The sequence below is a fragment of the Pongo pygmaeus genome, chromosome 10 (genome assembly GCF_028885625.2).
Source record: "Pongo pygmaeus isolate AG05252 chromosome 10, NHGRI_mPonPyg2-v2.0_pri, whole genome shotgun sequence".
NCBI lineage: Eukaryota > Metazoa > Chordata > Mammalia > Primates > Hominidae > Pongo > Pongo pygmaeus.
Window position 1 is genome coordinate 110,916,605 of NC_072383.2, and position 23,683 is coordinate 110,940,287.

A 23,683-nucleotide genomic window follows, 5' to 3' on the forward strand; every position below is an offset into this window, starting at 1 on the left:
TTCTTAAACTGCAGAGGTGGTGTTTCTTTAACTCCCTCAATCACTACCCTTCAAAGATAAGAACTTTATCTTAGCAAAGTTCTCCTTAGAGATATCTGCAGACAGAAATCAGTCAAGAATGGTGACCAGCAGCAAAGAAAAATAAGAAGCATCTAAGAATCAGCTTACTCGAGGTGGAACCAATAATAACCCAGTTCTTACTTACTTTGTCATAGTCATATTGCGAAGAGCATCTGCTATCAAATCTAAGGTACAGGCAGCGAGCTCCTGGGATATGGACCGTTTCTTTAAATTTATAGTTGTCTCTGACGGGGTGGACTGTCTCCACAGTCTTTCCAGCAGCCCATGGGGCAGGAATCTTTAAACCAGTGAGAAATCCTGGCTCTTCCTTCTCTTCTAACATTCTAAACAGAAAAAGAGAAAGTGATTTAGCTTAGCAGCCAAGGAAAGGAAAAACAAAGTAAACATTAAATTACTCTTTAATTTTCCACAGCATGCAGTATGATAACACTGAGGCTTTTAAATGCTTGATATCAGTGGCAATCAGAAACATTTTAAAAATTCCTACATTTAAGAGTTTTTTCTTTCTTTGTTGTCAGATATTATATTTGCTTTTTTTTTTCTTTTTTGCCTTTTTCCAGGACAAGAAGCAGAGATATATTTTCATTTTTCCCTCTTTTTTTCAAGGGAGAGCCCAATTGATATCCAAGAGAAGACCTGATCAACTCTCATTTAAAGGTACTCAGAAAAACAAAAAAAAAGATACTGTAAAGGATCTTTAAGACTGGCCACTTTGCAAATCCCACAGGGTTAGCATCCTGTAAACATTTCCTTTTGTTGATATCTACATGCCAATTGTTGAAAACTCCAGGAGTCTGCATAGCTACTTTGCACCGTAATTTTTACTGAAGAAAGGTGCCTTCAAAGGTTCTCTTACCTACTGTAATTGAACTCTCAAGGACGGCATGGAGCCTGAAGTTGTGGAATACAAACTCCTAAGACTTAAACTTAGTTACCATGGAATTCTCTTATTCTTTCAACTCTGAAGCTTGAGCTGCAAAGCCTTACTGTCCAATATGGTAGCTACTAGTCACACGTGGCCATTTCAATTAAATTGAATTTAAATGAAATAAAATTTAAAATTCAGCTCCTCAGTCACATTAGCTATATTGCAGGTGCTAAATAACTACCTGTGGCTATGGAACTAGACAGCACAGATAGAAGTTTTCATCACTGCGAAAAGCTCGATTCCATAGCCTGCTGCTCTAGAGAAACCCGGGAAATCTTTTTTAAAGACAGCTTTAATGCAACATAATTGACATAATAAATTGCACATATTTAAAACATACAACTTGATAAGTTTGGACATTTGTTATACCATTAAGTTTCCTTCTTCCTCTTTGTAACCACTCCATTTCTCCACCAGGTGATCACTTATTTGCTGTCTGTCACTAGAGATTAGTTTGCATTTTCTAGAGTTTTATAGTATGTGGCTTCTTTCACTCAGGGTTAAGTATTTTGAGATTATATAAACATTGTTGTATATAACAATGGTTCATTCCTTTTTATTGCTGATTAGAGTCCATTGTATGACTGTATCACAATTTGCTTATCCATTCACTTACTGATGGACATTTATGTTGTTTCCAGTTTTGGGCTCTTCTAACCAAAACTGTTATGAACCTTAATGTCAAAGCTTCGTAAGAACCTATGCTTTCTTGTCTTGTGTGAATACCTAAAAGTGAAATAGTTGGGTCATACAACAGGTGTATGTTTAACTTTTTAAGAAACAGCCGGCAGGGTGCAGTGGCTCACGCCTGTAATCCCAGCACTTTGGGAGGCCGAGGTGGGTGGATCATGAGGTCAGGAGTTCAAAACCAGCCTGGCCAACACAGTGAGACCTCGTCTCTACTAAAAAATACAAAAATTAGCTGGGTGTGGTGGCTTATGCCTGTAATCCTAGCTACTCATGAGGCTGAGACCAGAGAATTGCTTGAACCCAGGAGGTGGAGGTTGCAGTAAGCTGAGATTGCGCCACTGCACTCCAGCCTGGGTGACAGAGCAAGACTCCGTCTCAGAAAAAAAAAAAAAAGAAACAGCCAAACTGCCTGCCAAAGTCATAATATTTTACATCCCCACTATTAGCATATGAGAATTTCAGATCAATTTTGAACTAATCTCTTGATCCATGGGGAAATTTATTCTAACCAGTTGCTATAAATCTACAAAGCAATGCTACAGTTATCTAAAATTTTCATTCTGAAGTCTTTTTCTTTTCACAGCTAGATAATCCTTGCTAAAAATCATTTTCATAAAAGGAGTACTAGGCTTTCACCCAAAGAAAACAAGAAAAGGGTTCCTGCAAGGAAGCAGCATTCATTACCTCTCATCAGGGAACAGCCTGCACTTCTGGTCTGGTGCACCACACGGGGAACAGCCCACCTCAGCAAAAACCGGACACTGGGTTTTAAGCAGCAATGCCGTCTGAAACACAGAACCATCATTATGTCTTCCAGTGCTACTGTTAATTATCTGAATGGTATGAGAGCCAAACTTAGAGGTCTCTCTTAAATCATCTTTTTACAATCCTAGTCTGCTCTCCTTCACTAAGAAATGCTGTGCTACTTAGACCACTTAACATTATTTTACTTAATGCTGTAATGGAATGCATCATTTATATTAGCTACTATTAGCTGGCAAGGACTCAGGAGACAAACTATAATGGTGGGTTTTTAGTAGCATTGTATATTAGCATTTTTATAGCTGATCAGCCATGAACACTTGCTAAAAGGTTGCAGTTAGTAATTTAGTCAAACAAATAAAATGTTTTCCCTTATTATTTGTTTATTTTTATGACATGATATTTTTCTTCATTCCATCATTATTTCCCTTGGTTTCTGAAAGGCAGGATTATGTTCATTCTGTCTTCAGTGAAAGCAAACAGCCACCCTGTGAAGCAGGTTGGCCAAAAAGCAGTTCACTTTGGCACACCAAGGATCATACCTGGCTGGTATAGAGTACCAGCTGCACTAGCTGAGGCATCAGGGCATCGGCCATGATCAGAGTCTGTAAATTTGGATGCATCAGGGAGGTCAGTAACACTGGAAGAAGGTGACCAAGCATAGTAGCCTTAGTAACTTGTTCCAAGCCTTTTAACCTACAAAAAGTTCAAGAAAAACACACAGCCTAAGCAATGCTCAAACATGTGAAGAAGCACTAATGTCATCTTTATCTGACAATTTCTCCTAAACTGCACCTCCTTAAACTACTTAAGCACTTTCAACGATAGCAATTCAGTCCACAAATTTTCCACCTTCTGCCACTGAGGAAGAACAGAAATAAAGTTATTAATAGATTTCACTTTCAGTCTCTGATTTTTGCCAAAAAATTTATAAGCTGCTTTTTTTTTTTTTTTTGACAGGCTCTCACTCTGTCACCCAGGCTGGAGTGCAGTGGTACGATCACAGCTTACTGCAGCCTTGATCTCCTGGGTACAAGTGATCCTCCCACCTCGGCCTCCCAAATTGTTGTGATTACAGGTATGAACTACTTAGGTTCTAGGTTCTAGGTTGCTACATGGTGCATTTCATAGCACCTTTGAAGCACTTTACAAATGGATTCTAAAATGCCAATGGCTACTACCTGTAAAGTTCCCTTGCCTCTGGGGCTGCTGGTCACTATGCTACACAGTGACTCTAAACAGGAGGAAGTGAATGGCTACAACATTGATTCACCTGCCCAGAGCTGTGACATCCATTACTGGTCTAGAGAAATTGAGGCTTCTCTGGGGCATGCAGAAGCAGGCAGATTTCTTCCCCCAATTTTTTTTTTTATTATGGTAAAATAAACATAGCATAAAATTTACCATCTTAACCATTTTAAGTGTACATTTCAGTGTTATTAAATAATGTTGTGCAACCATCACCACCATCCATCTCCACAACTCTTTTTGTGTTATAAAACCCAAACTCTATGCGCATTAAACAATAACTCCTCATTTTCCCCTTGCCCCCAGCCCCTGGCAACCACCATTCTTTCTGTCTCTATGATTTTGACTCATCTAAGTAGGCAAATTTTTAATTTATCTTTAAAATCACATTCTTAATATCCCTGTCCTCTGCTAGAAGAATTAAGGAATGCAGAAAGAAATGGATTATGTAAATTCCTTAAGGCTACTTAGGATATTGGTAGTGGAACCAGAAACCCAGGCTCTCCCATTAGACAGAACTACGTATTACTAAGCCTCAATGCAATGCCTATCTGGGTTACATTGTTCTCAATCCCAACCTCCTATCTACTCTCTGGGAGTGGGTAAGAACCAAGTCCACAGGAACAGACAGGGTTAAGGAAGCAAAAATTACACTGTAGGATTCTTTTAGATCTACAACTCCAACATGCAAATCGTCAAAAAACACAGTATGCAATGCATCTCTAAAAACAAACCACAGTAGAATTTTTTTTTTTTTTTTTTTTTTTTTGAGACAGAGTCTTGCTCTGTCGCCCAGGCTGGAATGCAGTGGCGCAATCTCAGCTCACTGCAAGCTCCGCCTCCCGGGTTCAGGCCATTCTGCTGCCTTAGCCTCCCGAGTAGCTGGGACTACAGGTGCCTGCCACCATGCCTGGCTAATTTTTTTTTTTTTTTTTTTTTTGTATTTTTAGTAGAGATGGGGTTACAGCAGAAATTTTAATGTGAAGGGCTAAGAAAGGGCTTTATTACTGTGAAAGAGAAGTCTGCCCTCTATATAGGTCAGCCATGTATTTGGAGAAGTAAAATTACAGTAAAATCTTGAGGTACCACATCAGTGTCATCCTTTGTGCAGCAGTTGATAAGTCACTTTTTCCTCCCAAAAGTCTTTATCATGAGGAAACTAAGTGTGCATGGTGCTGACCTTGATAATTAAAGGAAAGGCCACTTTGGGAGTGATGGCAGTAGAAGTCTCAAGTGGCAGAGATTAGGCTGTGCCCTCCACAACCTCGCTACCCTTAGATCATGGCTGTCGGCCCAATCTCACCTGAAAGCACATGAAAGAGTGTGACTGCATTGGCTTTCAAACACTTGCCCTTTTAGCCTATTCTCACAAAAATCTCTCTATATAAAATTGATCCTTCTATATTCTAAAAAGATTTAATTTCAGTGAACAAACTTTTCTTCCCACAGGGCAGCTGGTCACAGCCCACAATCCATTCCTCACCTCTGCTCACGGTCTGCTATGTCACTATTTATGAGGGCAGTTGTGACCTGCTGTAGCATTTCCAATACTTCATCACATCCAGTCAGGATTTGGGTGGCAAGAGCCAAAATACTGACTTTTAGCTCCTAGGCAGAAAATATCATCATATTATTTTTAAGCTTTGTGATGAACATACGTTCACAATGACAACATGAAATGATGTATTTAATGATGTATTTCCAAATGAAATAATGAGATGGCCAGAATAAGCCCAAAGCAGTAAATTCTGCTAGAAATAATGAGGTGGCCAGAATAAGCCCAAAGCAGTAAATGGCAAGTAGCAATTTGGGAGGCCAAGGTCTGGAGAGCTGACAGAAATACGCAGTATTTCAGAGGGATCACACTGAGTCCCTAGGAGAAAAGGCTCCCATCCCAGCCAGCACAAGAAATATCTCCCATCCCATCCAGCACAAGAGAGCTCCTGGTGGCCAGCCCAGAAACTGTCCAGGTGGAAGACTGCCTTGGGTGGTATGAGGATAGCTAAAGAGAAAAACAGAACAGTAAAAGGCGCATGTAGAGGCGGTGAATAAAATGAGACAAAAACACAACATTCTAAAACAGTACAAGTGACCTTTTACTCAATGTCCTAAACAAATCACAGTTAAAAACAGGCAGTTAAAAAAATTCAATTAAAGTAGCAAGCAGTTACAGGCTATTAAACATTAAAATAACTATTAGAGAATTTGTGGGAGTACAAATACTAAACAATGTGTTAAGAAAGACTAGCTAACATCATAGAAATGTTTAGTTTACAATTATTTTCAGTTAAAAAAATACAAACTCTTTAGGGGACATGTTTCCCCAGAAACCTAGACAACTGAGCCTATTCAGCCTTTCCTAAGAGTCTTTACATTTCTCTCAATGTTTAATTAAGAATTTACTAAGGCTAGGCTGGGCACAGTGGCTCATGCCTGTAATTCCAGCACTTTGGGAGGCCAAGGCAGGTGGATCGCTTGAGGTCAGGAGTTCAAGACCAGTCTGGACAACACGGTCCAAACCCTGTCTCTACTAAAACTTCAAAAATTAGCTGGGCATGGTGGCACACATCTGTAATCCCAGCTATTCAGGAGGCTGAGGCAGGAGAATCGCTTGAACCCAGGAGATGGAGGTTGCAGTGAGCCGAGATTGCACCACGGCTCTCCAACCTGGCGACAAAGAGAGACTCCATCTCAAAAAAAAAAAAAAAAAAAAAAAAAAAAAATCTACTAAGGCTAAAATTTAGCCTTCAAATAGAAAAAAACTTTCTCATTGTTGGAATTTTCTGGGGTCTTATTATTATTCTATTTTTTGAGACACAGTCTCACTCTGTCACCCAGGCTGGAGTGCAGTGGCATGATCAGGGTTCCCTGCAACCTCCACCTTCTGGGTTCAAGCAATTCTCACGCCTCAGCCTCCCCAGTAGCTGGAATGACAGGGGAGTGCCATCACACCCGGCTAATTTTTGTATTTTTCAGTAGAGATGGGGTTTCACCATGTTGGCCAGGCTGGTCTCGAACTCTTGGCCTCAAGTGATCCACCTGCTTCAGCCTCCCAAAGTTCTGGGATTACAGGTGTCAGCCACCACACCCAGCTGTTTTTAGTATTATTGAGACTTTTTTAATCATTGAGAGTAGGAACTCTGAACTAATGATGAGCCAAATCATGTTTTAAGTCACACTAATGACATGCACGATCATCTACTGACTCCATACCACATGGCAGCAAAGTGCCAGGTATTTACAGGGCTTGTTGTTAATACAGCAACTTTACAAAGAGGATGTTATTGTCCCTTTTTACTGATGAGAAAACTAAGGCAAGATAAGTTAAATAAATATTATCAACAACTTAAATTAAAAGTGCATGTATGTCTGCCTATTTAAAAATGGATTATACAATGAGATAAACTCATAAGTACAAACTATCAGATGTATTATTTAAATAGTATATCTGCATAAAGGAGTAAGAAAGGGGCAAACTGCATTGGCTTTTATCTTTAACTGTGGCTTCCTTGGTTGATTTTTCAGTGTGTTTAACATTTTAAGAAAGTATAAAGTTCTTGTTGATTTCTCTGATTCTCCCACAAAGATGAAATTCTGAAGAACAATGCAAACAACAGCATTGAGCATCTGTCAAAATTATAACAACCATGGCTATAAAAAAATCTTTGGACTGCTATAAATTGTCATGTGGGAACAAGTTAGTGAGTTTACACAGAAGCTAATTTAAAAATAATCACAGAAAATGAAATTGACTATAGGTTTAGAAATTAGATTATTCCATACAAAGATTGACAAAATTACCACCTTTTAAAAGTTATTTTCATCAAGAGAATATAATAAACCATCTAAAATTTTGAAATTATTTAATGCTCCCAAGATTGATTTATATATATATATATACATATATATGTCTATGTAGCTATAAATTGCAGGTACACATGAGATCACTTGTAAGTGCCATATTTTATAGTTCTTAAAAGAAGACGGAAGTAAACAAAGGCACAAAAAGGTTGACAGGAGCACATGGATGACACATTATGAGTGTCACAAGTAGGTGACTACTGTGCAATGACATAAAAAATTAATGGAATGAGTGGCCTAATGTTACCTCTCACAAGAATATAAGCCACAAGGTGAATTCTGACATTATAAAACACAGAAATTTAGCCAATTAAGCTGCTTTTCACACTGGGTAGAACGCATCGTTAAAATAAAGCTTGGTGTTTACCTGTACCTTCAATGTCTCTCCCTGCAAGGAGCTGTCACTGTCATCATTCTCATCAGGTTTAATCAAAATAGTGTTACTGAGAAGGTGATTCTGAACTGCCATCAGATAGCGCAGGCAGGAGGATGCAGCCTTTAATACAAATAAGCGCATTTAAATGATCTAAATCCTACTGAAAGAGCGATCATGTAATCCTCATGTTTTTAAAAGATTTTGACAAAGAAAACAAAAAGAGAAAGTACAGAAAACAGACCAAGTTAGTTTTTCAGGTGACTTATTTCCACATGGCTTTCCATACATACTTTGACACACTTACTATAACTTTCTGCCTTTCCATACATACTTTGACACACTATAACTTTCTGCCTTTTGGTACACAATCCTCACTAATTAGATACTTACTTGAATTTTTGCCTCTTAATAATTATTCTTTCCCCTCCCTCTCACACACATCTCCATTATAGAAGAATACTCAAACCCTTAAAAGAATCTTTTGATTCCTATTGGTCTCTATAAAACACTCATGGTTTAGAAACAATGTAAAATTAAAAATTAATAGGGAAAAAACACTCTCACTAGATAAAACAAAACCCCCCAAATCTGATCAATTTATTGCATCAAGCAATTTAAGCAGGGGGAATAGTCTTTGGAAAGTTTTTCAAGTGGATTTGTCTAGTTCTACATTTCTAGGGTAAGTAGTAATCCACTGACTTTCATAAATTATTATTATTATTATTATTTGAGACGGAGTCTTGCTCTGTCACCCAGGCTGGAGTGCGGTGGCGCGATCTCGGCTCACTGCAAACTCTACCTCCTGGGCACGTGATTCTCCTGCCTCAGCCTCCTAAGTAGCTGGGATTACCGATGTGTACCACCACACCCTGCTAATTTTTGTATTTTTAGTAGAGACAGGGTTTCACCATGTTGGTCAGACTGGTCTTGAACTCCTGACCTCAGATGATCCACCCACCTTGGCCTCCCAAAGTGCTGGGATTACAGGCGTGAGCCACTGCGCCTGGCCTTTCATAAATTATTGTAAGTCTGTATGTATACACACACCTGTCAATACAATAAAATGAAAACAGGGATGCTTGATATAATTTTGCTTTCAGTAAACACATTTTTACTTACAGGCACAGTTGAAAGGAGCTTTTGAAAATCATCTTTAGAGACAGTTTGGCACTTGGTGATTAAGATACAGGATTCTCGTACAACAATCTTCAGAATGTAGTGTAAAAGTTCATCATTTAGTCTTTAAAATGCAGGAAAAATGTAACAATAAAATATTGATGGTTTATTCATAAAAGGATAAATTTTATATAATTAGTATAAGATGACAAATAGAAGATACATAATTGATTCTTAAGCAAATCACCTTAGTAATAATGCTAACAACTAGGTATATTATTTAAATCAAACTTATAGAAATCAAATGGCACCCAACTACAAAGTCAAAGTATTTTATAAATAACATAGAAAAACAACACCTTTGTCCCCTTCACCAGCTCTAACACACATACTCAGCCTTTCTCATAAACCAGCAATTTGGATGGTACTCTGAACCAAGATCTCCTAAATAAGTTGCATCTGTTATTTTTGCTAAAGACCCTTTCCCCAGGCCCAACTTACTGATCAAACTGAAATGTGCAGTTATCAGTTCTGAGGGGAACTGTGGAATCTATTATCTTTCAACTGGTCCATGCTTTAGGTTTAACATGCTAATGATCGTATTAGTTATAACAGGAGACTAAAGTTGATCAAACACATTTAAATGTAAACTAACAACTGAGAACACAAAGGCTAGGAGTGAATAATATAACTAGTGTCACCTGTAATGATCATCCTCATCACTGCCAAATCGGTTGTTTTGGAGCTGTTCAGCCAGGTTGGTTAGGATCACATCCCGTAGCTGGGAGAGTCCACTGTTTCTCTCTCCTAACACAGAAGAAGCTCCATCAACTACCCTGGTAATGACTCCTAGAAAACTGATGCTATTTTTAGAAAGTTTTTAAACAAATAGATTGTCGGCAAGCTAGGGGCACCAGACATACGGACTTATACAAATAAAAGTGGCAAAAATGGCATCACAAGGAATCCGACTTTTTAACCAGCATCCTGATTAAAGTGTAATTACCCTCTTGATATATCATGAAGTGTGATTTTTTATTCTTTAATGTTGCTTTTAAATGCCAACTATCTTTAACATAGTACCTTTTGTTGTGTTGTTTAGTCTAACTTAAAATGTTAGGCTCCAATGTGTGAAGACAACTGGCTTAGAAATCACCAATAAGTGATTATTTTATTTATTAAACATCTATAGTCACACACACTATGCTAAGCAGTGTAGACAGAAAGTTTATAAAGCTTGCAGATATATAAAACATGGTTTTTGCTTTCAATCTGGTTGAAGTGTAAGCATATATGCAGATACATTCTTTCTTTTTTTTTTTTTTTTTTTTTGAGACAGGGTCTCGTTCTGTTGCCCAGGTTAGAGTGCAGTTGTGTCATCACAGCTCACTGCATCCTCAACCTCTTGGGCTGATGCAATCCTCCTGCCTCAGACTCCCGAGTAGCTGGGACAACAAGGTATGGGCCACCATGCCCAGCTAATTGTTTTTATTTTTTATAGAGTCAGCGTCTTGCTATGCTGGCCAGGCTGGTCTCGAGCTCCTGGGTCAAGTCATCCTCCTGCCTTGGCCTACCAAAGTGCTGGGATTACAGGTGTGAGCCACCGTGCCTGGCCTACAGATACATTTCTTAAATATGCTGACTAACATACATGAAGAAGTGTCAATATTATCTTAATATGCAGTTGTTTCCTTGGGGACAAAAAAAGGACGGCTGTTCAAAGATAATTAAAGGATAATTCTTACCTTCTGTTAAGACCAGTTTAAGTAAGTTATTGATTTCAGTTTCACCTGGGTACAAGATATTTAAACCAGAGCTGAAATGACAAAAAAGTCAAAACATTTAAGCAAATGTTCTAGAAAATCAACTCTAAATATTTAAATTCATATTTTTATTAAAGATGTCAATTGATTACATAAAACTGTGAAATAACTTTTATCACTAAAAAGGCATTAAAAAAAATTGAGACAGGGTCTCAATATGTTGCCCAGGTTAGTCTTAAACTCCTGAGCTCAAGCAATCCACCCACCTTGGCCTCCCAAAGTGCTGGGATTGCAGGTGTGAGCTATTGCACCTGGCCTAAAAAGGCATTTGAACCTAAATTCACTGTCACGATCCAGTCCAATCACTTCCCTGATAAGTGGCATCCCTCTCCTCCTCTTCCTGTGAATTACCAAAATGATAAGTACTTGAGGCTAGATGCAGAACTGGTTAGAGAGAATTGGTAAGCTATGAAAAGTCAATGTAGTCAAGCCTACATATAACGATTGTGCCTCCCCAAAAAAACACTTAAGAAAGTAAATTTCTAATTCTCAGCTTTTCCGAAGAGAAGGGAAGAACAATATTGCAAATGGCATCAGAATCTTTTTTCTTTTCATTAATTTATTTGTGTGTGTGCTTATATGCGTGTGTGTGTTTTAGACAGGCTCTCACTGTCACCCAGGCTGGAGTGCATGGAGTGTAGGGTTGTGATCTCGGTTCATTGCAGCCTTGACCTCCCAGGCTCAAGTGATCCTCCCACCTCAGTCTCCCAAATAGCTGGGACTACAGGTGCTTGCCAGGGCATCGGGCTAATTTTGTTTTTATTTTTTTTGTAGAGACGAGGTCTTACTATGTTGCCCAGACTGGTCTCAAACTTGGCCTCAGCGATCCTCCTGCCATGGCCCCTCAAAGTGCTAGGGATCACAGGCATGAGCTACCACACTCAGCCTCTTTTCTTTTTTTAATTGAGGTTTAACATTTAATCAAGTGCACATATTTACAGTGTACAATCTGATAAGTCTGACATATGTATACACCAATGAAACCATCACCACAATCAAGATAGTGAATATACCCATCCCCTCCAAAAGTTTCCTCAAAGCATCAGATTTCAGTCATTGCCTTAATGCTCCACAGAAAGAGATTCGAAGCATAATGTGCTGTGGAAGGAAAACAACTTCCAGTCATCTATGCTCACCCCTGTCATACAGATCTTTCAGACAAACCATTCAGCTCTCTCTTGGACACTAAATTATACTTAATCACTTTAAGGCTGTATTCCTGTATAAAAGTTTGCTGAGGCCAGGCATGGTGGCTCACACCTGTAATCCCAGTACTTTCAGAGGCCAAGGTGGGTGGATCACCTGAGGTCAGAGTTCGAGACCAGTTTGGCAAACATGGTGAAACCCCACCTCTACTAAAAATACAAAAATTAGCTGGGCATGGTGGCACATGCCTGTAATCCCAGCTAGTTGAGAGGCTGAGGCAGGAGACTCACTTGAAGCCGAGAGGCAGAGGTTGCGGCGAGCTGAGATCGCACCACTGCACTCGAGCCTGGGCAACAAGAGTGAAACTCCATCTCAAAAAAGCAAAAAGAAAAAAAGTTCACTGAACTAAGAAAAAAAAAAAAGACTGACAATAAATAGAAAATGGCCTATAAATTCTGCTCTCTTGTCTGAAAAGGTTTTAAACAGGTTGATAAAGGCTTGCATTGTTGAGCACTTACTTTGCATCAGGCCTTACCTTAGGAAAACCTCACAAACCCATAAAACAGGGGCTATTTTTATGCCCATCTTACAGCTAAGGAAATGCGAACCTTAAACCAAGGTCACACTAGTGAGTGGCAAAGTCTAGAACCCAGGTCTGCCTGTTGCCAAAGCTTGCTTCTTAACCACCCTGCCACACTCTGCAAAATGAGAACATCAGCTTGCAAACAATCAAAATATCCACTTAAAGGGTTGGTTTTGTTTGTTTGTTTTTAGATCCAAACAGTGAGATAAGGAAATGCAGGTACACAGTTGGCTTTGGTCCTCTGAAGGTGGAGCCACAAACCCCTCTCCAGCGAAATTATCCCCAATCCATGAGGTCCCGACTGTGGGATGGGGTAAGAGGCATTTATACTACCAGCTTTCAGGGAAGATTACAATGCCTTGCAGAAGAATCATTTTGCAGAGAGCACTACGAAAATCATTAGCGTTTACCTGATGGCAAGACAGACTTCCTTCTGAATTTCAGGGCAAATTTGATCTTTTGGTGCCATCAACAACTGCCAAAGAAGCAATCCCGACCGTCTAATGATGTCTCGATTCCTTTCAGTTTGTGGGCTGAAGAAAAATTTAAATACCACCTACAGAAACATAAGGAGTCTATCTAAAAATGCTAATTCTACTGGGGATAAAATTATCTCTACAAAGAAAGTACATGGTAGATATCCTATAAACAAATAACCAGGTGGATTTTGTTTAACCACAATCTCTTCTATTGTGTAACGGTATAATTATAGTAAATATTTTGCATATATTAATTGTAATAAGCTATGTATAGCAATACTCCATTAATCACAGTGCAATGAATATGATAATTCTAACTACAGGATTAGAAGGTGGTAAGACGCAGAACAGGAAAATCATTAAATTTTTCTTCTGGTAAAAATGAACTGGCTGAAGCCAAGGTTTGCGTTTCCTTGTCTCTATCATCTTATTTATCTCAAAACAGTGTATTTACCTGAAAGACAATGAGAATGCAGCGTATAATACAGGTATCTCCATTAACCATGGCCTTCTCCATAATGTCACAAATACTGCTAAGATGGTGTGCTTCAATTGGATGCTGCTTGCCCAAGACACTTGTGATTGGAAGATTGGGGTTGGTGGCAAGAAGATTGAGTTGGTGTATGCACATCGCACCAACATGGTGCAATAATTGGTTTATAACCTCATTCGTGGTTATAGCCTCTTCTAGAAGATGAAAAGGAAACTGAGTGAGGAAAGACATCTCTATGGGTGGTCCCCAAAGAATAGACCTCTGACTTACAAAAGGTGCGTGCGCACTAGAAAAGGGTATTTTGGCTATAATCTCTTTCACTGCTGCCAGAGAACGCTTCTCCCTGCCACAGGTGCTGGGGTGAAAACACTTGGGGAGTTCATTTGCTTGGAACATAAGTAGCTACCACTTCCTGAGCCCTTTTTATATGCTGAAGAATGGGCTGAATGCTTTACATGGTTCTCAACTTAGACTATTTTAGCCCTGTTTTGTAGAGCAATAAACCAAGAGTCAGAGAAGTTAAGGAACTTGCCCTAGGTCACGCAGCTAAGAAGTGGTAGAACTGGGATTTGGATTCAGGCCACCTCATTCCACAGCCCCTACTGGTAACCATTCTAGTAAAACCATATCCTATGTCTGCTCCATATTAGAACTCTCATCTATAAATAGCTCCTCATGTTTTGACATGTTAAGCTGAAAATGCCCGTTAGATAACCAAGTGGAAGTGAATCCATAGTCTGGAGTTCAGGCAAGAGGCTTGGTAGTCAGTAATATAAAGTGGACTTCCTTTTCTACTTTTTGCTTTTTTCAAAAAAAAAAGCTTTATCAAGATATAATTTACATTCCATAAAACTCGCCCACTCTAAATGCACAACTCACCAAGTTTTAGTAAATTTACACAAATACCAAAATCAAGAATGAAAGCTGAGAAAAAACACTGACCCTACAGATATTAATTACTGTGGTGATTAACATTTGTCTACATGAACTGGCTTTGGTCCTCTGAAGGACCAAGTCTACAAGTTCTCTGATATGCTTCTTCCAGGAGGTGGAGCTTAATTCCCCTTCCCTTCAGTGTGGTCGAGACTAACACAGTGTGGAAAGGGAGAAGTGGAATCTTTATAGTGGAGAAATCTGGCAGACATCATTTAAACCAAGTGATCAGTTTTTAATATCACTAGTAATAAGTCATGTCAATATCATGTATCTTGGAATAGAAGTAATGTGAAGGGGATACCGCTTCTGCGGTATTCTTCCCCCAATCCATAACTTCAGTTTAACCACGAGAAAGCATCAGATGAACCCACAGGGAAGGACATTCTATTCTACAAATGTCTGATCAGTACTCCCCAAGTGTCCCGTTCTGCTCTTCAGACAGAACAACTCTACCAATCTATGGCCCAGGTTTGCTGCTTTCTTCTCCCAGCAGCTCAGATCTGCTGTTGAGCCACTCTACTGAATTTTTCTTTTCAAATCCGGAATTTCCATTTTTTTTTGTTGTTGTTGTTTTGTTTTGTTTTTTTAAATAATCTCTTTACTGAAATTCTCAATTTGCTTAATCATAGTCATCATACTTGCCTTTAATTTTTTTAAACTTGGATTCCTTTAGTTCTTTAAATGTATTTATAATGGCTGCTTTAAGTCTTCATCTGACTTTAAAGTCATCAGTCCAACATCTGCATTTCTCCTGCATTGTGTAGTTACTGATTTCTCTGCTCAGTTTATTTTTTCAAATACTTGTTTCTTTCTTGCATTTATTTTTTTTTATTTTATCTTATTTTATTTTTTTGAGACAGAGTTTCAAAAAAGTTAAGTTGTTGCCCAGGCTGGGGTGCAATGGCATGATCTCAGCTCACTGCAACCTCAGCCTCCCAGTTCAAGTGATTCTCCTGCCCCAGCCTCCCAAGTAGCTGAGACTACAGGTGGCTGCCACCACGCCCAGCTAACTTTTTTGTATTTTTAGTAGAGACGGGGTTTCACCATGTTGGCCAGGCTGGTCTTGAACTCCTGACCTCAGGTGATCTGCCCGCCTCAGCCTCCCAAAGTGCTGGGATTACAGTGGGCCACAGCGCCTAGCCTGATTTATTTTTAATTATTCTTATTTTTCTTTTTCAGCCTGGCTTCCTAGGGGTCACCCCTATCTGTATTCCTTAGTGGTTGTCAACCAATGATTGTGCTCAAACACCTTGAGCCAGTAATACTTTCACCCTGGATGGATCTGTGTATTTCGGGAGAAGTGCAGCAAAGGTCATGCGGTTTTAAACTCTGCTCTGGTTTTTACTTCCTGTTGGGCCCTCTCACATCTTTGCATGTGTATGCAGACTCATGTTTAGCCAGAACTGTGTGAGTAGCTTAGGCTGTCTTAGGTCTCTTCTGTGTAGATGTGTGGTCCCCCACAGCTTTCTCACTATCCAGATCTCACTAGTAAACTTCTAGCTAGTCAGCTGGGCCACTGCTTGCCCTAACTGGGATCAAGATCTAAGACCTGCGGAGCCACTGGTCTCTGTTTGTTTGCCACCAAGATGACTACTGTTACTGACAATGCTACTGGATATGAGGTTTTTCCACGCTCTGCTCCCTATCAAGTCAGCCCCCTCTGGCAGCAAAACTGCTGCTTTTCACAATCTTCTCCACCCTGAGAGAATTACTGTGCTGACCAAGCTTGAGGTGGTCAGCATAGTAATTCTCTCAAAGCAGACTGAGATGGAGGATAGGAGCAGTTCTAGCTAAGAACACCATGGACTTCCACTGTTCTTACCCAAAGTTCAAGGCTTTTTAAAATGAATAACAAGTCTCAATTTAGTGTATGCCTTGGCAATTTCCAGGGCCTGGAAATAGTTGTTTTTGATAATTGCCTGTTTTAGTGTTGCTTTATGGGTAGGGGACTTGCTGAGTGATTAATTCCTCCATATTAGCATAGTTGACTTTAAAGCCAAAAGATTTTACTATTAACTTAATATTAAGAATGTTCATATTAATATTGAAAAATACAAAGGTCCTTCACTGGTAATTCTATCTAAGTTTGTGTATAATTAAGTCATTATCAATGTAAAACATTACAACAGCAAATAATCCCATGCCAAATACAAATAATCAATTTTTGCAACAAAGTTCCAACAATTTCAGGAAGGACATAACAATTTTCCTTTAAAAAAGTCTATGGACCACTTCAAAAGCTCTATTTATTTACATACTTATTTACTTAATCATAACTCATCTTTCATGGTTACAGATAACAAAGGACTTTAGGTTTCAAAAGTTCAAAGAGGGAAAACTGGTGACACATTCTGGGATTGGGCTATGTTTTCACCTACTAATGCTGTGGTATTCTCTCATATTTCAGAGGAAAATCTTTTCCTGCAAGACCCTGAGTGCACCTCACCTTTGGGCTCAGTGATAATGTGACTGACTCCAAGTCTCTGGCAGACATAATGGAAGGCTTGATTCCCAGGGTTACACCACTGATCGATATAATCATTTGAGCATGTCCATAGCATGTTGTTCACTGTGTCATAACACGCTCCTGCAAAAAGAGCATACTGTATTCAGTCACCATGCCACCAGCTACCTGTATACATATTTCTCACAAGCACTGCTACAAAGTGGAAGGGCAAGGATGCTCTCTAATGTTGACAACCCATATCCCTAGTCCCACAGATTTATTTGGCAAGGCATTAGGTTGGGACTCGGCAAAAGCTAGCATTTAATTTTTAATTTTGCTTAACTCCTGTGTGAGAAAGAGTAAGTCTCACAAAATAGATAGCTCTTAGTAACTGATTTATCTGTGACCTACTTCCAAAGAGGATTTAAGTGGTTTACATTAAAAACCCAGGTATAATAGGACCAATTAACATTAATACACAATAAAAAGCCCTAATAACTGAGCCCAAAACTTAGAAATAAGCTTCCTACCACCCAGGGCAAAGAGAAAATCCAGTATATTACTTAATGTTCATTTTCTAACAATAACAGGTATACCAATTCCTCACAGGAAATAAACTTTTTATGGCATTAACCTTGAGAATTTCTTATAGGCATCATCACACAACCTAATCAACAGTATATTCAATTGCAGTTTATTCAGAGGAATTTTACATATGACAATGTCTTATACTCATTCCCAAAATTAAAATTTAATATAAAAAAATTCTTTCTGGCTGGACACAATGGTTCATGCCTATAATCCCAGCACTTTGGGAGGCCAAGGCAGGAAGATTGCTTGAGCCCAGGAGTTTGAGACCAGCCTGGGTGACATAGTGAGACCTTGGCTCTACAAAAAATAAACAAAATTAGCTGGGCATGGTGGTGTGCTCCTGTAGTCCCAGTTACTCAGGAGGCTGAGATGGGAGGACGGCTTGAGCCCAGGAGGTGGAGGCTGCAGTGAGCCAAGATCATACCACTTCACTCCAGCCTAGGTGACAGAAGAGACCCTGTCTCAAACAAAACAAAACAAAATAAAAAATGTCTTTCTTTTCAAGGAAACTAGAATGCCACAGGGAACTGGCAAGATAGTTCAAGAGAAATTTGCTAAAACTTGAAATTTTCCAAAGAAATGTGCAAGTTTATTTCTTACCCAATCCTGGTACGAGAGCACCACGCCCCAGTGAGCTTCCAGCAGCATCTATGAGATCTGCACGACTTGTAAACTGACCATCCGAAATATTATACACCAAGCTGGAGGCTAGGACTTTGGAAACAAACATTAAGCTGTTTAATGAGCCTGAAGATTATTTTTAAAGTTTAAATTTTAGGCTTTTAACAAGACTTTTATAAAAATCACACCCTTTTCTTGTTGTTGCGTATTGGTGGTAATTGGTGGTAAAGAGATGGAGAAGACATGCATAAGACCACAGAAAGAAAACTCACCACCAGAAATTTTCCTAAATTTAATACTGAACCATAGTTTTCAAAGTGTTTTTAAAATGGCAAGTTTTGCATGACGGTCCTTTCCGATATACATTATCAAAAGGGTAACTGCAAGAGGGGTTATGATCACTAATATCACAAGATGAAAATGTTTACAAGAAACACTTTGCAGTTAGTCAGTGTTCAATAAAGCTTGGTGTATACTCAAACACAGCTCAGCTGCAATCTTTCGTAATACTGGCTCTAAAACCTGGACACACCCTGGCTTTTTCCCTTAACACAGGATAGTGCAGTATTAAAGAGCATGGACTTTGGGCTTCAGAGTTTGAATTCCAGTTCTAAAACTTTTGGGTGGCCCTGGGAAAGTCATTGAACATTTCAGTTTCCTCATTTCTAGAGTGGAAATAATAAAAGTCCTACCTTATATAGTTATTTTAAAGAGTAAATGAGTTAAAATATGTCAAGGATCCATACCAGCATATATATATATATATGTATTAATTGCTATCATTGATTTTATTTTCTTCCCCATTTTCAAACAAAACTTTAGCACTGTGTCTCTTGAGTTTTCTTCTTTTTCATATTCTAATCACCCTAGTAGCCCAGATCCGCATCGTGCCTAACTTAAGTTATAACATAAATGATACTCTTTTTTCTATTTTCTACTGTCCCATTAAACAAAATGGGACAGTGGAAAATAGACTTCCAAATCTCTTTTTTCATGGTACTTACCATACATATGCTTTCTCCCCACTTGGCCACTTATATGAATAATACCCGTTCTTTATGGCTTAAACTCAAAACCTCATGAAGTCTCTCCTTTCTACCCCACTCCACAATGAGCCTTTCTTTCTCAGATTGTGCAACTCACAAATCTGCTCCACACGGATCCTTCCAGCAGGGATGCAGCATTGTCTATCATTTTCTCATCGTCTCACACATCTACGTCATCTCTCCTAACTAGACTAAGAACTGTTAAAGGCAAGCACCAATTCTTCCACTTTCTGAGCAGCCCCCACAGTAGCCAAAGAGGAACAGGACACAGAAGGAATTTAAGCATTTACTGATTTGTTGCGCTAAAGTAGAATCACTGTGTAAGCTATATCCTCATGAAAGAATGGTACCATGAAGACCCACTTTAATTAAATGGGGTCAATTTCAATTGGGCAAAAAAGCCATGCCAAGGAGACTAAACACAATTTAATAAGACTAACGGTCATAATATGTGGTAACAGTAGGAAAAAGGGAAAAAAAGACCGATGGTCAATAACATAAAAACCCAATTTTTATTTTTGTTTTATTTATTTATTTATTTAGAGACAGAATCTCACTCTGTCACCAGGCTGGAGTGCAGTGGCGCGATCTAGGCTCACTGCAACCTCCGCCTCCCGGGTTCAAGCAATTCTCCTACCTCAGCCTCCTGTGCAGCTGGGACTACAGGCACGCGCCACCACGCCCAGCTAATTTTTGTATTTTAGTAGAGACGGAGTTTCACCACGTTGGCCACGATGGTCTCGATCTCTTGACCTCATGATCTGCCCGCCACAGCCTCCCAAGTGCTGGGATTACAGGCGTGAGCCACTGCGCCTGGCCAAAAAACCCAATCTTTAAATGGACAAAAGACTTTGGAGGAATAGATATTCCTCCAAAGAAGGTATACAAATGGCCAATAAGCACATGAAAAGATGCTAAGCATCATTAGTCATTAAGGAAATGCACAAAATCACAATGAAGTACAACTTCATATCCACAAAGATGGCTATAATCAGAAAAATGGAAAATAACAAATGTTGGTGAGGATGTAGAGAAAATAGAACCATTATACTTTGGAGATGAGAACGTAAAATGGTATGGCCACTTTGGGAAACAGTTTAGCAGTCCCTCCAAGGGTAAACATACAGTTACCATATGACCCAGCAATTCCACTCCTATGTATGTGCCCAAGAGTATGAAAAACATCCACACAAAACTTACATACTAATGTTCATAACAACATTATTCAAAATAGCCAAAAAGTAGAAACAACTCAAATGTCCATCAACTTATGAATGGATAAACAAAATGGGATATTATCCACACAATGAAATATAATTCAACCATAAAAAGTAATGAAGTACTGATTCATGCTGTAATATGGATGAACCTCGAAAACATTATGTTAAGTTTAAAAAGCAGTCACAGACTCACTCCATCCTGCCACCCTGTGAAGATGCCTGCTTCTCCTTTGCCTTCCGCCATGATTTTAAGTTTCCTAAGGCCTCTCCAGCAATGTGTAACTGATGGATAAAACAACTTGGAAACAATAAAAAAGAGCTGGGTCTGGTGTCAAGAGACTTGGACCACATCACTTCACCTGTCTGAGCCTCAGTAACCACGTAGTGATCCCATGGCTAAAGACTGAGAAAGATCTAGGATCATTGGTGTCCAATAATAAATGCACATTTGCAAGCACTAAGGAGAAAACCTCATTCCATGTACTTTCTTCCTGGAGACCAAGCCCACTATAGCAAGGAGTATCTTCAAGCGAGGGTGGAATTGTGCATGAGTAGAGAACACTCTCCATCTCTTCTCACATCACACAGCTCTCCAGTTGATACAATCTTCAACTATATTTACATCGAGGGAAAAATTATTCTATATTTATATAGAACTCTCCATAATGTGTCAAGTGTCCTCACACTATCCTATGTGGTAGGTATAATCATCTGCACATTTTTTTTTAATGGGAAAGTTGAGGCTTTGAATGATTAATTTTCCCAAGATAATAGTTACTAAAAGAAACAAGATTTTTACATGTCTGTCTGCATCTACTTTTATAGCTCCTTCTGATTTTATTCATAGCTCAGCCACCATAATATGCACAGAATGAGACAAAACAATAAGTGGTATTTTGCTACTATCGAGTAAAACCAAAAATTAAAAATCAAGCAAATAAACAAACGAAAAAGCAGTCATAAAAGGCCATATGTTGTATAATTCCATTTATATGAAAAGTAGAGTATAGGTAACTCCACAGAGACAGAAAGTAGATTGGTAGACGCCAGGGGTCAGGGAGTAGGAGAGCAACTGTTGATGAGTATGAGGTTTCTTTTTGGGGTGATGGATAGATTAGTGGTAACGACTGCACAACTCTGTGAACATATTAAAAACCACTGAATTGTATATATTAAAGGGGTGAAATTTACAGTGTGTGAGTTATATTTCAATAAAGCCACTGCCCCCAGCCTGAGGAACATTTAATTCTATACTTTATCCCATTGAACTATGTGTGCACTCTGAAGCCAAAATTACACTGCTTTAATTACTATAGTGTGCCTCCTTATAATAATATATGTATATTTAAAAATACTAATACATTGTTACACATTTGCTTTTCTATGTCTTATGCTTAGTATTTTGTATCTGTGTCCTAAAATGGAGGTGTTTTACATATGTATTTTAATAGCTTTGAAATTCTATTGGCAGGGCGTGGTGGCTCATGCCTGTAATCCCAGCACTTTGGGAGGCCAAGGTGGGTGGGTCACCTGAGGCCAGGAATTCGAGAACAGCCTGGCCAACATGGTGAAACGCCATCTCTACTAAAAATAAAAAAATTAGCCGGGCATGGTGGCATGTGCCTGTAATCTTAGCTACTAGGGAGGCTGAGGCAGGAGAATCACTTCAACCCGGGAGGCAGAAGTTGCAGTGGGCTGAGATCATGCCACTGCACTCCAGCCTGGGCGACAGAGCAAGACTCCGTCTAAAAAAAAAAGAAATTCTATCATAGTGAGTAGAGCTCTTGCTGTATCATCAGTAAATAATGTGACAAAATATTATTTTATTTCCTAAAACTTTGTTGAACTGATTATTATTTCTATTAATTTTATAGGACAATAGTTTTCAAAACTATACTAATATGTCATCCACAAAAAATTATATTGTTAAATCTTCCTAGCCTATATTGATAATTGGTATTTTTTGTTATCAGAGAGCTATTGCAAACAACTATTTAACAAAGTAAGTTTAAAATAATTAATAGGAAAGCCTTAAATTTCAGAGTTTGAGATAAATCGAGGAAAGTGCCACAAGTAAAATTCACTTACTTTTTAAAGATGACAAACCACTTGTTCCACCAAAAAGAGATCGTGTGGCAGAGCTGCCTGATCCCCCTGGAGGAGGCACCAGCATCACCAAGTAGGTGCCACAGGTATATATGGGTGTCTTCCGCAGCATTTTTAGAGGCAGCCCACAGCTAGTATTTGCTGGAGAAAGGAATGAAAATGCTAAGTCAAAATATTTGACACAAAAATTAATTTGATTACCAACACAGAGTAGGATATAATAAGGGAGACCCAAACTCAAACTAAGATTTGGAAAACAGATTTCCAGATTAGGAAAACAGAGTAAGAAGTAATAGCTAAGGAAAAAAATAATTATCTTCTGGCTCCACAGCCTGACCCTGAGCCTCCTATTTATATGGTCTGAACATTTCTTGACGGTGCTCCCAATCCTCAATATGCTATCATGCCTCTACAAATTATTCCAAAAAAAAAATCCTCACATGGACTAAATCTCAAAATAAGAGAAGAATCCTAGCATTTGTTTGTGTTTCCCTTAGAAAACTGATATAGGTTGAGTACATTTATCTGAAATGCCTGGGACCAGAAGTGTTTTGGATTTCAGATTTTTACAGAATTTGAAATATTTGCATTATACTTAAGAGTTGAGCATTCCTAATTGAAAAATCCAAAATCCAAAATATTCCAATGAACATTTCCTTTGTTTTTATTTATTTTTACTCATTACATCTGAGATTAGTGAGAACATTTCTTTTGAGCATCATGTAGGCACTCAAAAAGTTTCAGATTTGGGAGCATTTTAGATTTGTAGATTTGGGATGAACAACCTATATTCCAATCAAGATCTTGGTTTTTTCTTTCCATTTTATATAGAACAAATTCTTGACAGGCTTGTGATATTAAACTCATAACAAACAGCTTTCAACATGAAATCGGCCAAAATTTCAACCTAATGAAAGCTTTCACAATATCTATCACAAAACAATTTTATAGCTGTGTAATTTATTATAACCCCTTATATACATTTTTCTTTTTTTTAAGGGTCAATGACATAAACTGTCATTAGGAAAATAATTATTGTTTCTAATCAAGAGGTGTAAAATGTACTTTAATCTCCCTTACTGGCATATCTAAAACGTGGAGTGAATTTACGGATTTTCTATATACAAGCCT

The 23,683-nt window shown here is 38.6% G+C and overlaps 1 protein-coding gene across 7 annotated transcripts in view; it reads right to left on the bottom strand.

Annotated features, from left to right (window-relative positions):
- The window catches only part of HECTD4 (HECT domain E3 ubiquitin protein ligase 4), a 225,839-nt gene that overhangs the window by 99,731 nt on the left and 102,425 nt on the right, over positions 1 to 23,683 (bottom strand). For 5 of the 7 annotated variants that reach the window (XM_054442179.2, XM_063647111.1, XM_063647113.1 and 2 more), the window contains exons 9-21: positions 22,535 to 22,693; positions 18,160 to 18,273; positions 16,969 to 17,109; positions 13,548 to 13,780; positions 13,025 to 13,170; positions 10,808 to 10,878; positions 9,764 to 9,869; positions 9,066 to 9,186; positions 7,938 to 8,066; positions 5,193 to 5,317; positions 3,004 to 3,157; positions 2,384 to 2,484; positions 206 to 404 (exon numbers count right to left, since the gene is read on the bottom strand). In XM_054442179.2, the coding sequence (XP_054298154.1) occupies positions 206 to 404; positions 2,384 to 2,484; positions 3,004 to 3,157; positions 5,193 to 5,317; positions 7,938 to 8,066; positions 9,066 to 9,186; positions 9,764 to 9,869; positions 10,808 to 10,878; positions 13,025 to 13,170; positions 13,548 to 13,780; positions 16,969 to 17,109; positions 18,160 to 18,273; positions 22,535 to 22,693 (1,799 nt within the window). The remainder of the gene's footprint in view (positions 1 to 205; positions 405 to 2,383; positions 2,485 to 3,003; positions 3,158 to 5,192; positions 5,318 to 7,937; positions 8,067 to 9,065; positions 9,187 to 9,763; positions 9,870 to 10,807; positions 10,879 to 13,024; positions 13,171 to 13,547; positions 13,781 to 16,968; positions 17,110 to 18,159; positions 18,274 to 22,534; positions 22,694 to 23,683) is intronic. The other 2 variants (XM_054442180.2, XM_063647112.1) reach the window with 1 other exon arrangement.